The sequence below is a fragment of the Littorina saxatilis genome, linkage group LG8 (assembly GCF_037325665.1).
Source record: "Littorina saxatilis isolate snail1 linkage group LG8, US_GU_Lsax_2.0, whole genome shotgun sequence".
NCBI lineage: Eukaryota > Metazoa > Mollusca > Gastropoda > Littorinimorpha > Littorinidae > Littorina > Littorina saxatilis.
Genome location: NC_090252.1, coordinates 44157522 through 44170829, shown reverse-complemented (window position 1 = coordinate 44170829; position 13308 = coordinate 44157522). Strand labels below are relative to the sequence as shown.

The 13308-nt window shown below is 40.2% G+C and overlaps 1 protein-coding gene across 9 annotated transcripts in view; it reads left to right on the top strand.

Annotated features, from left to right (window-relative positions):
- LOC138973623 (rho guanine nucleotide exchange factor 11-like) overlaps nt 1-13308 on the top strand; it is a gene marked incomplete at its 5' end in the record, with an annotated part of 90108 nt that overhangs the window by 36583 nt on the left and 40217 nt on the right. For 6 of the 9 annotated variants that reach the window (XM_070346348.1, XM_070346343.1, XM_070346351.1 and 3 more), the window contains 5 exon segments: nt 709-843; nt 7191-7323; nt 10736-10787; nt 11115-11146; nt 11941-12018. In XM_070346348.1, the coding sequence (XP_070202449.1) occupies nt 709-843; nt 7191-7323; nt 10736-10787; nt 11115-11146; nt 11941-12018 (430 nt within the window). 9 annotated transcript variants of the gene reach the window in all.

The window sequence follows — 13308 nt, the reverse complement described above, 5'->3', positions numbered from 1 at the left end:
AAAAATGTGTAAAGCAGTTCTTAGTGTATGATGTCATGAAAGGTCAAGGTCAAGCATGTGAGTCGTATGGGCTTTGCCCTTCTTGTTTTTTATTTTTTTTGTGTGCGAAAAGCGAAAAAAATCTTAGGGTCAGCGCTTAAAAATAGGGTCGGTTGGGTTACCGGAAACAGACATATTTTTCTTTTTGGCCTTAGCAACCTAAATTGACTGAATAGCTGTTTTACTTGCACTTTCCAATGTAACAAACTCACGATAATGGTCTGATGATTTTTAAGTTACAAAGGGCTAATACCTATTCAGGCTACATTTTGTGCGCGCTTATCAGCATGTGTTCATTTGATTTGTTTGTATTTTACAAACTCAGTCATTTTAGTTATTTTATGACAAAAAATGTTTGTTTTGTTTATCAGTATCACCTTTGTGTTCCATTTTTTTAACATGGATGCACTTTGTTCATTATTATTTTGAGTTTTACGTTTTGTTCAAACCACACATTACTTTTGAGTTGAAAGTTTTCATTTAAGTCACCTTTCTTTTCTGTTTGCAACTGCTCCGTTTTATTTTCAGTTCAATTTGATTTAATTTTTCACAACACAGTTTGAGTTTTTCAGTTCAGTTAAAGTTCTACAACCCAGCATGTATGTGCTTTGCTTGCTTCCCTTTGCTACTAACGGCCGGGGTTGCCTGCCCCTGGCACCATGGTTACAGGTCCGTCTGGTAATTCTGTAGTGACGGAGGCGCTGAATCAGGCGGGAGAAACGAGAAGTCCGCCACACACGATGTCAGACCCATTCGGTTCGAACCCCGTCCCAACTCAACCTCTGAAGAAGGAGGACGAAATCTGTGAGTTGACCTCTATTGTTCTTGATTTATTGTTTGTTTGGGGTTTGGTTTTTTTTTTTGTGGGGGGGGGGGGGGAGGACAAGATTGATTTTGTGTGTGTGGTGTTTTATATTTTAGTTTTAATAAAGAAGATTGTTTTAAATGTAATAAACCACCCCATAACTTTTCGTCCATTTTTGACTCACATGCGAAGCAAAAGTGAGTCTATGTACTCACCCGAGTCGTCCGTCCGTCCGTCCGTCCGTCCGTCCGGACGTCCGTCCGTCCGTCCGGACGTCCGTCCGGCCGTCCGGAAAACTTTAACGTTGGATATTTCTTGGACACTATTCAGTCTATTAGTACCAAATTTGGCAAGATGGTGTATGATGACAAGGCCCCAAAAAACATACATAGCATCTTGACCTTGCTTCAAGGTCAAGGTCGCAGGGGCCATAAATGTTGTCTAAAAAACAGCTATTTTTCACATTTTTCACATTTTCTCTGAAGTTTTTGAGATTGAATACCTCACCTATATATGATATATAGGGCAAAGTAAGCCCCATCTTTTGATACCAGTTTGGTTTACCTTGCTTCAAGGTCAAGGTCACAGGAGCTCTTCAAAGTTGGATTGTATACATATTTTGAAGTGACCTTGACCCTGAACTATGGAAGATAACTGTTTCAAACTTAAAAATTATGTGGGGCACATGTTATGCTTTCATCATGAGACAAATTTGGTCACATATGATCAAGGTCAAGGTCTCTTTGACCCTTATGAAATGTGACCAAAATAAGGTAGTGAACCACTAAAAGTGACCATATCTCATGGTAGAAAGAGCCAATAAGCACCATTGTACTTCCTATGTCTTGAATTAACAGCTTTGTGTTGCATGACCTTGGATGACCTTGACCTTGGGTCAAGGTCACATGTATTTTGGTAGGAAAAATGTGTAAAGCAGTTCTTAGTGTATGATGTCATTGCTAGGTTTAGGTCAAGCATGTGAGTCGTATGGGCTTTGCCCTTCTTGTTTTTTTTTGAAAGGAAATTTTTTTTTTTATTCACCCCTTTCCCTTTTATTTCCATTTTTTCTTTGTTTCTATAGAAGGGGATCATATTGGATATTTTTTTTTATTATTAATAAAAAGAGACTTTTTCTTTTGTAACAGTTGATTTCAGTATCGTTGCGTTTTGTGAGTGTGTGTTTGTGGTTTTGTTTGTTTGTTCCTTTTTGATCGGGTTAAGATTTTCTTCCACAACTTTTGTTGATTTTTAAATAGGTGAAATGGGGTTGAGAATTTTTATCACAGGCCTGGGGGAGGGGTGGGGGGGGGGGATGATTACAATGCCATGTAGAGAACAGTCAGTATTCTCTATTCTTGCTATTATAGGTTTCATTTTCATGCCAAGCCTTACTTTCTCATTGTTGTAGTTTCAAGCAGTTTCACGAGCGATCATCTTTTTGTGATGCTTTTTTGTTCCTCAAAAATTCTGCGCTTTTCCAGCTGTTTTATACTGCTTTTGGTAGAAATTGCTTTCAGTTTGTCAAAACTTGAGGAGAAGCTTGCAACAGTGCTTTCCCAGTCTTTGAATTATTTCTTTCCTTCTGCGGTTAGGATGCAATGGTTTTACAATTAAAAGGTTGGGGGGGGGGGGGGGCTTGAGGGGGGAAGGGCTACCTGCTTCTGGCAGCTTTTTGTTTGTTCTTATATAGGCTTATTGTTTTTCTGCCTTTGTGTATATAAATAAATGAACAGAATGCAGATGAATATTTCTCTTGACCCCTACCAGCCCCATCTGTCTCTTTTTGTGGACGTCTCTCTCTCTCCCCCCCCCCCCCCCCTCCCTCTCTCTCTCTCTCTCTCTCTCTCTCTCTCCCCCCCCTCCCTCTCTCTCTCCCCTCCCTCTCTCTCTCCCCCCCTCTCTCTCTCTCTCCCCCCCTCTCTCTCTCTCCCCCCCCCCCTCTCTCTCTCTCTCTCTCTCTCTCTCTCTCTCTCTCTCTCTCTCTCTCTCTCTCTCTCTCTCTCTCTCTCTCTCTCTTTCTCTCGCTCGCTTGCTCTTAAGCACCACACATGTATCAATATTATGCTTCATGTATTCTGTACAGAATATTCATTTTACATTTGGGCTCATAATTATCAATGTAGACAAGGAGGCATAATAACATTGCAGCAATTCTAAAAACTGTATTACACTGTCAGCCAAATTCCTTTCTCCACCTGACTTCTCCCAATCCACCCTACTCCCTCCTCTTCCCCTACACACTCACACCCCCCCCCCCCCCCCCCCCAAAAAAAAAAAAAGAAACACTGGCCTCTCCTTATATCCATATCCGCTCCAAAAGTAGCGCACAAAAATATTGATTTCAAACTCTAATGAAAGAAAAGGAGCTAATCTGAGTAGATTACATCCAGAAGATTCATGTTCCACTTCATCACGTCCATCACTTTGCTTATCTTTTTCTCTTTCTTGCAACTTTATTTCAAGTTACATTTTCTGCATATGACACCACAGTTGTTGTGTAATCAGCTTTTCGTTTTCGATATACTCTGTCTCTGTGTTTGCGGTGTATTCATTCCGTTCCTAGTCTAGCAGTATGTGAATGAGGCATGTTCGTATTGTGGAAACCTTGAATTGCTTTAGTTTTTCCTGGTTTTCTCCTCAACACCAAATAAAGAAAGAAAAAACAAAGAGAAATTTAAGTTTGTATAAACAGCGACTTGGCTGCAAGTCTATTGATGAAAAACAAAAAAAGTCAACCTTTGCATGAGGACCACTCTGAATCAGGCTCTGACTTTACCACAAAAACGTCACGCTCATAAGAAAAATACCTATCTCTGTGTTAGGTATTTCTGTAGTGAAACTACAGGGGAAGCTACTGGATGAGTGTCTATCATGTGTTAGAGAGAACAAACTCTCAGACCACCGGAAACCATTGCCACGGTAACGTAAGCAAAACTGCCGTTCTGGTTTCTTGAGTTAGGCACTTTTTCTTTATGATACAGGAAGACTTGTTTTGAGAATGTAAAAGTATGCAAAAGCTGTTGTGATGCAGTTTTGCTGTTTGACAATGTTGCTGTCAGCTCTTTATCTCACGTTTATCCAGCTGTCACCGCTCGAGATAGGCAGTTTGCAACTTATAACTAAAATGAGATAGGTAGATTGTTCAGAAACCAAGGAAGGTTTTTTGCGTTTTTCTCAAAACATCAAAAAATGACATGGGCAATTATCTTATGAGCGTGACAAAAATGTGAAAATGTGAAACCTATTCTTGACCAAGACTAATGTCTCCATTTGAATTGCACTCATTTTCAAATATTAGAACTCGAAAACATTTCTTGACCCCTAGAATTTCAGGAATTTTTGCTTTCATCATTGGAAGCCATGAAATCAGAAGATACATAGATGTTGTTCAATGGATAGATCCTGAAATTCATTGAGTTACTTGCTAGTAAAACGCAAAGCATTTAATCTGCATCATGCTAGCATGCTGACATGCTGATTGGACACGGATTGCCAGAATCATCATCTCATTTGCATCCTCATTTGCATCCTCATTTGCATAGGTCATCTGAAAAACTGGAATGGAATGTTGCAGTGCATCCACTTTATATCTTTTGTTACGTTGTTTTTGATTGGCTGTTGGTTTCCTGTCTTTTTCAAGTCACATGGACTTTCATTGGCTTGGTTTATTCTGTGGTCAGTGATTCTTCATGCCTTAGTTCACCTTATATTTTTTTTGGTAATATTTTAGGTTCTATAAGTTCAGATGAACTTTTTTCTCTCCAGCACATTTCTGACCTGTCTGAAATATTTATTTTATTGACACCACCATTTTGGGGTTATATTTGTGGTAATTTTTTTTTTATAAATTGCAATAAATTGCATTTCATGGTAATGGGCAATAATTCTGTGATATCAAATTGTGTTTAAAATTGAAGTATATATCTGTCATATATATATATATTTGTTTTAACAAATGAATACATATATCAATTGTATCAATACATTTGTTTTGAGATGCAAAGCTTCAGACTTCAAGTGAAAAATTATTGCGTTGGTAACCATGTTAGTACTTTAAAAAATGTCTCTTCTTAATAAAAAGGTAAAATAATTAAAAAAGTAAATAAAATGTAAACAAAAAAATGTGCAGAGAGAGGACAGTCCCAATCAAATAGGTTTTTGTATAAAAATAGCAAATTATATAATTGCCTGCAGTTTTTAAACTTTATGGCAGTTCAGATCATTGCATTGAAAGAGCAAATCTGTGCACGTTTCTTTCTGATTTTTTCATTTTTTTTAATTTCTGCTTCTTTAGCAAAAGGAAACAATTTCAGGACTTTTTTCTCTCTCTATCTTTTTTATAAGGGAAGGGGGGTGAGGTAATAATTCGGCACATAGATTTGGATTTACACTTGCCTGGATAATTTCAAAGCAGTTTAGAAAAAAGTATGGTACTTGGAAAGTTTTAGTCGTCCTCAATCCTGTGTCTGTCCTTGTTTGTTAGACGTACAGTCGTAATTCTGGTGGTTGAAGCACACTGCAGTAGGCTAGGAAAGAAAGCCTTAGTGGCAGTCTACTTTGCAAAATTGCAATTATATAAACACACACAGGTTTTGTAAATTGTTGCACCAGTGCAGGGTTGTTGTTTTGTGTGTCTGTTTTTAGTTTACATTTTGTTTTGGTATTGCTTTGCTTCAGTTTATGATTTTTGAAGTCTGAAGCTGCGTTGTAAATTTGCACTATTAGCAAGAGTTGTAATTTGAATTTTGACGGAGCCAAAGGCAGCATTTTCTTTGTGAAACTGTTGCCCTCCGTTGCAAGGTAGCAACTTCCTTCAGATACAAAAATGTGAATTTTAATAATTTGATCACTTTGCAAAACAAAACAAAAAACAGTTTTTTATCACGCCTGTTAAATTTATATTACTTTATTTTATATCAAAATTTGAGTTTCTTTGAAATGTTAAGTTCTGTAAGAGTCTTGATCAATGATTTTTCTAGAGCGGATATTTTTGTAACAGTGTAATTATAATCTCGACATATCTATAATCTCAACAACAACAAAACAGGTCTGACACTGTACCAAATTTTGAGAACAAATGATTGGGAATAATCATGGTAATCGTTCCTTCAATCGCATCCGCATGGTATCATCATAATCATTGAACTCGAGCTAACTACATGTGAATCAGCTTATTGTGAACTGCAACGGTAGATCCTAACGTACCCCCCGCGGGTTAGGGGGAAGAATTTACCCGATGCTCCCCAGCATGTCGTAAGAGGCGACTAACGGATTCTGTTTCTCCTTTTACCCTTGTTAAGTGTTTCTTGTATAGAATATAGTCCATTTTTGTAAAGATTTTAGTCAAGCAGTATGTAAGAAATGTTAAGTCCTTTGTACTGGAAACTTGCATTCTCCCAGTAAGGTAATATATTGTACTACGTTGCAAGCCCCTGGAGCAAATTTTTGATTAGTGCTTTTGTGAACAAGAAACAATTGACAAGTGGCTCTATCCCCTCTCCCCCCTTTCCCTGTCGCGATATAACCTTCGTGGTTGAAAACGACGTTAAACACCAAATAAATAAAGAAAGAAAGAAAGAAAGATCCTAACGTCCGTTGCCTGCAGAAACTAGGTTCAGGTGAATGAATCCATGAACACCTGTGTTCATTATAACCTAAATTTTCAGTGTATCAGAGTTCACAATAAGTGCATTTCGCTGTAACAAGGAAGGAGGTTGTTGGCCTGTGTTTATAACCAGATCTGACAGTGGAGAGGACAGACAACTCTGTTCTCCCTACTGTCAGGTTGAAAGATACCTGTAACTTACCTGTGTAAACAACTACCTGTTCATTCCACAGATCTGTCTAGTTTGGGGTTAGAGCATTCTTTCCACTGAGACATAACAAAACAAAAAATTTTTTAATTTAAATCTGTCAGTTTTGCAGCTTTCTGTGTCAAGAGGGAATTTTTAGCTGAATTGATCTTGCAGAATAATACAGGCGTTAGTTACAAGATTAATTCAGCACAAAAAAAATGACCAGGGTTGCACATAGAGAGCAGCTATACAGTTGATTTTTGGTGTCTGTCAAAGTGGAAGGAGGTGCTCTTAACATGTATGAAACACTGGATTGAGATCTGTGGGGATATATACAGTGGGATTTACACAGGTAGCAGAGTACATGTATCTTCCACATACGGTTTTTTTTTCCACTGAAAACTGCATGCGTTGTGGTGTGTTTGGGCTTTTCATATTGCTTCTGCTCCTTTTGCTCTCTCCTTCCTCCTCCTCCTTCCTCCTGCTCCCTCGCCCGCCCGCCAACCACCCCGCCAACCGCTGTCGCGACCATGGCGATGCGTACACTTCAGTGTTTGCGCTTAATCTCATAGCGGGTCTGCCCACGGAGCACTCGGTCAAGTCCATCGTCAGCCGCTACCACAATCTGAACAGCCCCACAGGACCCGGGCCTGGCGAGGAGGAGGAGCCGGTCAAAATGGACAGGTACGTTGTGGTCGGTGTTGACGGAGAGCAGTATTGGCATTAACCGGTATTTTACCGGTTGAAATGAGAAAATACCGGAAAATAAATGGCTGCCGGTATAACCTACCGGTTGATTTTTAGAACAACCGGGTTGTTTTTCTGGTAAAACAACAAAACCAGTACTCTGAGTTGGACTCTTACTGGTTCCAATAACCAGCCTACCTTTTTTTCTGGATAGTTTTCATCATAAAAGTTTGTGTACCAGTTTGAAAATGTATTAGCGCCATCACTGGGAGCGTCAGTTGTAAATCTTTTCTCTTTTACTCGCACACGTATACATGAACGCACACTCACACACCAACATGAACGCATGCTCGTATGGGTATGCCGCACTCACACACAATCACACACACATCCACATACACACACACCAACATGCATGCATGCTCGTATGGGTATGCCACACTCACACACAATCACACACACATCCACATACACACACACCAACATGCACGCATGCTCGTATGGGTATGCCACACTCACACACAATCACACACACATCCACATCCACACACACCAACATGCACGCATGCTCGTATGGGTATGCCACACTCACACACAATCGCACACACATTCACATCCACACACACCAACATGCACGCATGCTCGTATGGGTATGCCGCACTCACACACAATCACACACACATCCACATCTACACACACCAACAAGCACGCACACACATACACACACACACCAACATGCACGCGTGCTTGTATGGGTATGCCACACTCACACACTATCACACACACATCCACATCCACATACAAACACACCAATATGCACGCACACACATACACACACGCGCGCACACACACACACACACACACACACACACACACACACAACTCCCTTTCCGGTATAAAGTGAGCCTTAATATGTCAAAGAAAAGTGCAGAGCTTAGGAACACAACGGTACCAAAATCAAGAGTATTGGTCAAGAAACAAAGACGCACGAAGCAATTGAAAACTGTGAATGTCGAACGTAACAGCTTAGTTTGTCTCCACCTGACGTAGACAGATAGACAGACAAGCACTTATGATACAAATATGAACTGATCTCACAATCGTCGACAAAAAGGGACACGCTTGCAAGATGCCGGCAAGGCAAAACTTACCCTTATTATAACACTATCTGTTTTTGAAATAAAGGTTAATTTGGTTTAATTGGCACACCCCTGTCGGTGTCCATTCATTAGCCTGAGCACAAAATGAAGGCTAGAGGTTCATCTTTTATTGAGATTTCAGACAGTAAGTGTAAGTTTAACTGTCAATGATTGTAGTCGGAGCCCAGAAATAAGTCTAGTTTTGGGATAAGGGTTCATTGGTTTAATTCTCAAACAACTGTCATTGTCCATACATTTGCCTAAGGCCAGAATGAAGGCTAGAGTTCCATCTTTAAGTGAAGCTTCATTTAGCGTAAATTTAACTGTCAATGTTTGTAGTCTGAGCCGAGAATGACGACTGGAATTCCATCTTTAAGTAAGGGTTCATTCAGTGTAATCTGAACTGAATGTCAGTATTCGTAGTCTGAGCTTACAATCCGTTGCAGGCTCAATGAATGAAAGACACATTTCCGGCTATAAGGAATCGGGTTCATTTTGTGTAACTAATTTACGTAGATGTCGGTGTAATCTTGAATGAAAAATGAAGCTTTTTATGGTGTATGGCCTTGGGAAAGTGGTGCATAGTGTTCATGGTTTGAGCCTGCAATACATTCCAGACAGAGGGAAGTGAGGTATCGCCTTGTAGGCCGTAAAATATACGGTACCCATGCTCATATATTGGCATTGTCAAGAGATTCTTTTTTTCTTTTTTTTTAAGTTCTGTGCAACGGTACACTAGCCGTCTTGCTGGTGGTAGACATTATGAAAACGGGTATTTCTTTGCAAGTTTAACAAATCCTGGCAGTCGCAACAACTGGTCACTTACTAAGCTGATGTGCCTACCGATCAAACCAATTCTATAACACAGCGATTGAATGCTATTTGTCCAGAATAATATGCTCAAATGAAATATTAACCAGTAATTATGACCGATTTTGTTGCCAGTATTTTTAGAATTTGGTCTATAAAATACCAGGCATTTCATTTCTGCTAAATGCAGTCCCTTGCTTTTTACAATGGCACCCCCTATTTAAGACCTAAAAAACAAATCTGAAAAAAATTGTTTTATTTTTATAGGTTTTTTAAAATAGGGGGTACATTTACAGAGGTTATGAACAGAAAATCTGAAAAAAATTGGTTTTTTTTATAGGTTTTTTAAAGGTACTGAACTTGTCAAATCCAGGTGCATGGAGCCCCTGGGGCTTTTAGTCATACCTCAGGCAGCTATCCGTTAGAAGAACTACCAAGTTTCATTGACTTGCACCCAAAGAGTCAAGAACTGCGATTTTTTTACGAATTAATTTCGTACTCGGACCCGGCTGGTCTTGACCTATTTTTGGATCTAAATTTAGATCAGGTAGATCACCACATCATGCACAAAAAGACACGTCACTAAAGCAAACTATGTCAGACGTCATCATGAGTTTGTGTAAAACAAAATGGAGGCCGGAATCACTCAGTTGAATCGAACTCCGACCAAACACCAACGTAATAACTAGGTTAATTTATGCACTCGCGTGAACAAGAAACTGTCGAGCTTCACAGATGTCGTCGTTGGGTAGTTTTGGGTTTGTTTTACTACCATAGGATGATTTTTGAACTGTAAATGCACTCAGCTGCAACAAAAACGCAAAACGAAGGCTGTGAGCTGCACTGTGCCAAAACGAAGGCTGTGAGCTGCACTGTGCCTTTAAAATAGAGAGTACATTTACGGAGGTTATGAACAGAAAATCTGAAAAAGCGGTCCTTAAAGGAGGTTCCACTGTATTCGTTTAGCTGACAACAACAACGGGATTAAAATAGAAGGGCAATGACTCAAAGGTAACATTCAAGTTGGCAGAGAAACGTCTCGGAGAAGTGATCTTCAGGATTGAGGTGGAAGGGAAGTAACTGTTGAGTGATTAGATTCAGAATTGAAAGGGAAGGGAGACAACTCGGGGAGTTGATTGACACTCTGAACGAAAGTAATAGGAATTTAAGTGATATTAGAATTTAAAGGGAAGGGAAGCAACATAGAGATAATTAAGGATTGAAGCAGAAGAATTCTAAGAGTCGGAGATGGTGTTTGGAAAGGGAAATTACAAAACAAAAGTGAATTTATAGCCTAATCGTTGTCTCGGCAACTTAGAATATCCATTGACAGCCAAGGATTGGTTCTGATACCTGCAGCGTCTAGTATTGAGGTCTGATTGGGCCAATGCCATTGATTGGGTCAAAGAAATCGATTGGGTCAATGAAATGCTAATTAAGATTTGTTTGTCTTTTTACAGGAAAGGCAGCACAGATCTCGGTAGATCAGAAAGCCTCAAAGGAAAAGGAGATGTAAGTAGCAATGTGTGTTTGTTTGTTTGAAGTTTTAAGGAATAAAATTGATGTTTGCATAAACGAGATAGGAGGGGGGAGGGGTGTCTAGTTGATTTTGAGGGAATTTAGCATGTCAACGATATGACTTTTGTGGATGCTGTGGGTTAATGTGTCTGGGTATGTGTTGATGTGAGCTGGGCCAGTGTTTGGTTGCAGGAGAGGTTGATATGTACTGAGAGGGGTTGGGGGGGGGGGGGTCACCTAACACAGACTCATAAGTGTGTGCAGGAGAAAATATTGTGATACTTGTTTTTCTAATCAACTTTGTGAATGTTTGCTTTGCAGAAGTCAGAGAGGCCGCCACGGAGAGCCAAAAGGTGGGTGCACACACTCACACACACACACACACACACACACACACACACACACACTTCAATTTTTCACTTCATCTTTTCTTTTATCAAACCTTTCCAGAAGTTCGGAGAAACTGTTATTTTTGTCATTACAAGGTGGAATCAAAAACAAGAATGGTTAATTGATGAAAATGTCTTTGCTTGTTCCTTTATGCACATATGTAATCAAATTAAGGCAATGGAATGATAGGGGGATTAAAGTAGTGCTATACCGATTCTGTTGTGAATTTTACATCAGTATAATAATAATAATAATAATGGACATTTATTAATCGCCGTTTCTCACAAGAGCTCACGGCGATTTACATATTAATTTCTGCCGTGTGAGATGGAATTTTTTACACAATATATCACGCATTCACATCGGCCAGCAAACCTCAAGCCTATTAGGGCGAGCATTCACCTTTCATTCCAAGTCACACGGGTATTTGGTGGACATTTTTAGCTATGCCTTTTCAATTTTGCCAGGAAAGACCCTTTTGTCAATCGTGGGAAGTATGCACACTTACAACATGTTCATTGCTTATTATCAATTGTTTATTAATTAAACAAACTGCTAATAAACAACAATAACAAAATTTACATAAGAATTTTAAAAAAAAAGTAAGGGTTGAAGCAGCCTGCATGCAACTCCGGTTAAAAATAAATAAAAAAATAAAAGACAACAAAAAACCCACAAAAAACATGTTAACTGCTGTTGATGTGATCATAGAAATGAATATATTGATCTTGATCGGATTTTTATTTTATTTCTTCAGCGATGTGGACAGCAATGACATGTTCAAGGCCATCAACCAGCAATCGGGAAGTTCGTCTGCATCAAGTTTATCCAATCGGTAAGTCTTTTACAGTCAACTGGGTTTGGCGATTTTTGTACTGGCCATGCGCGGCTTATGCAATTGTTTGAGATTTAGATCATCTTTTGGCAGGTAGCTCTGAATAGTTAACATTCCTAGCAATGCACAAGGAACATGGGGCAGTGAGATAGCTCAGTCGGTAACGGTGCTGGTTTTGGAACCAGTTGTCCCTATCTGAATGGGTTCGATCCCCACGTTCGGCAAGGGATTTACTTTTTTTTTTTTCATTTTCATTACTTTATTGTCCCATCGCTGGGAAATTCGGGTCGCTTCCTCCCAGTGGAAAGCTAGCAGCAACGGAGTCGCGCTACCCAGGTGTCTGCGTGTTTAGGTGTATTCAGCCACCTGCACTTATGGCAGAATGACCAAGGTCTTTTACGTGCCATTGTGATGACACGGGGGTGGGACATGGCTTCCGTCTCTGGGTCTGCACATAAAGTTGACCCGTGTCCGTCTCGGCCCGAATTCGAACCTGCGACCTTCCGATCACAAGTCCAGTGCTCTCCCAACTGAGCTACCGGGCCCCCAGTCAACTTCCCAGAGTCAACTTTGTGCACTCTCCTCAGTGTCCGAACACCCCTGTGTGCACGCATGCGCACGATAAACCGATGGTCACAGCAAAAGTCTCAAGCCTTGGAAACTTAAGCTGGTTCCCTCCCCCTTATGTCCGTGTGGCAAGAATCGGACAGCAGAGCACATCCTGCAGGCTCGTCCATACCACAGTGCTCTGAGGGACACCACCTGGCCAGACGAGACAGCGCTACAAAAGAAGCTATACGGCCCCAGAGAGGACTTGGAGAGGACAGCACGTTTTGCCCTGCAGTCCGGACTGATGATCTAACAACGAACGACAAGAAAAAGAAGCCTTGGAAAATATGAATACACACATGCAGGAAAAAGAAGGGAAAAAATGGGTAGCGTGATAATATCACTGCACGCTTTCCCAAGGGCTAGCAGCCCAAATTACTTGAGGGAGTTACCCCAGGACAAGAAGAAATACCAAATACCAAATCCAGTGGAACCGTCTTTTAAGACGCCCCAATTTAAGACTCCCTCCCTTTTTAGACCCTGTTTTCTCAGATTTGTTGTTCATAACCTCTGTAGATTTACCCCCCTTTTAAGACTCCCTCCTTTTTAAGACCTGATTTTCTCAGTTTTTTGGAGGTCGTAATAGGGGGGTTCCACTGTACCACAAATAGTTATGTACACAAGCGAATGAAATCTGAGGATGAAAGTGGCTTGTTCATTTCAATGCGTGTTATTCTCTCA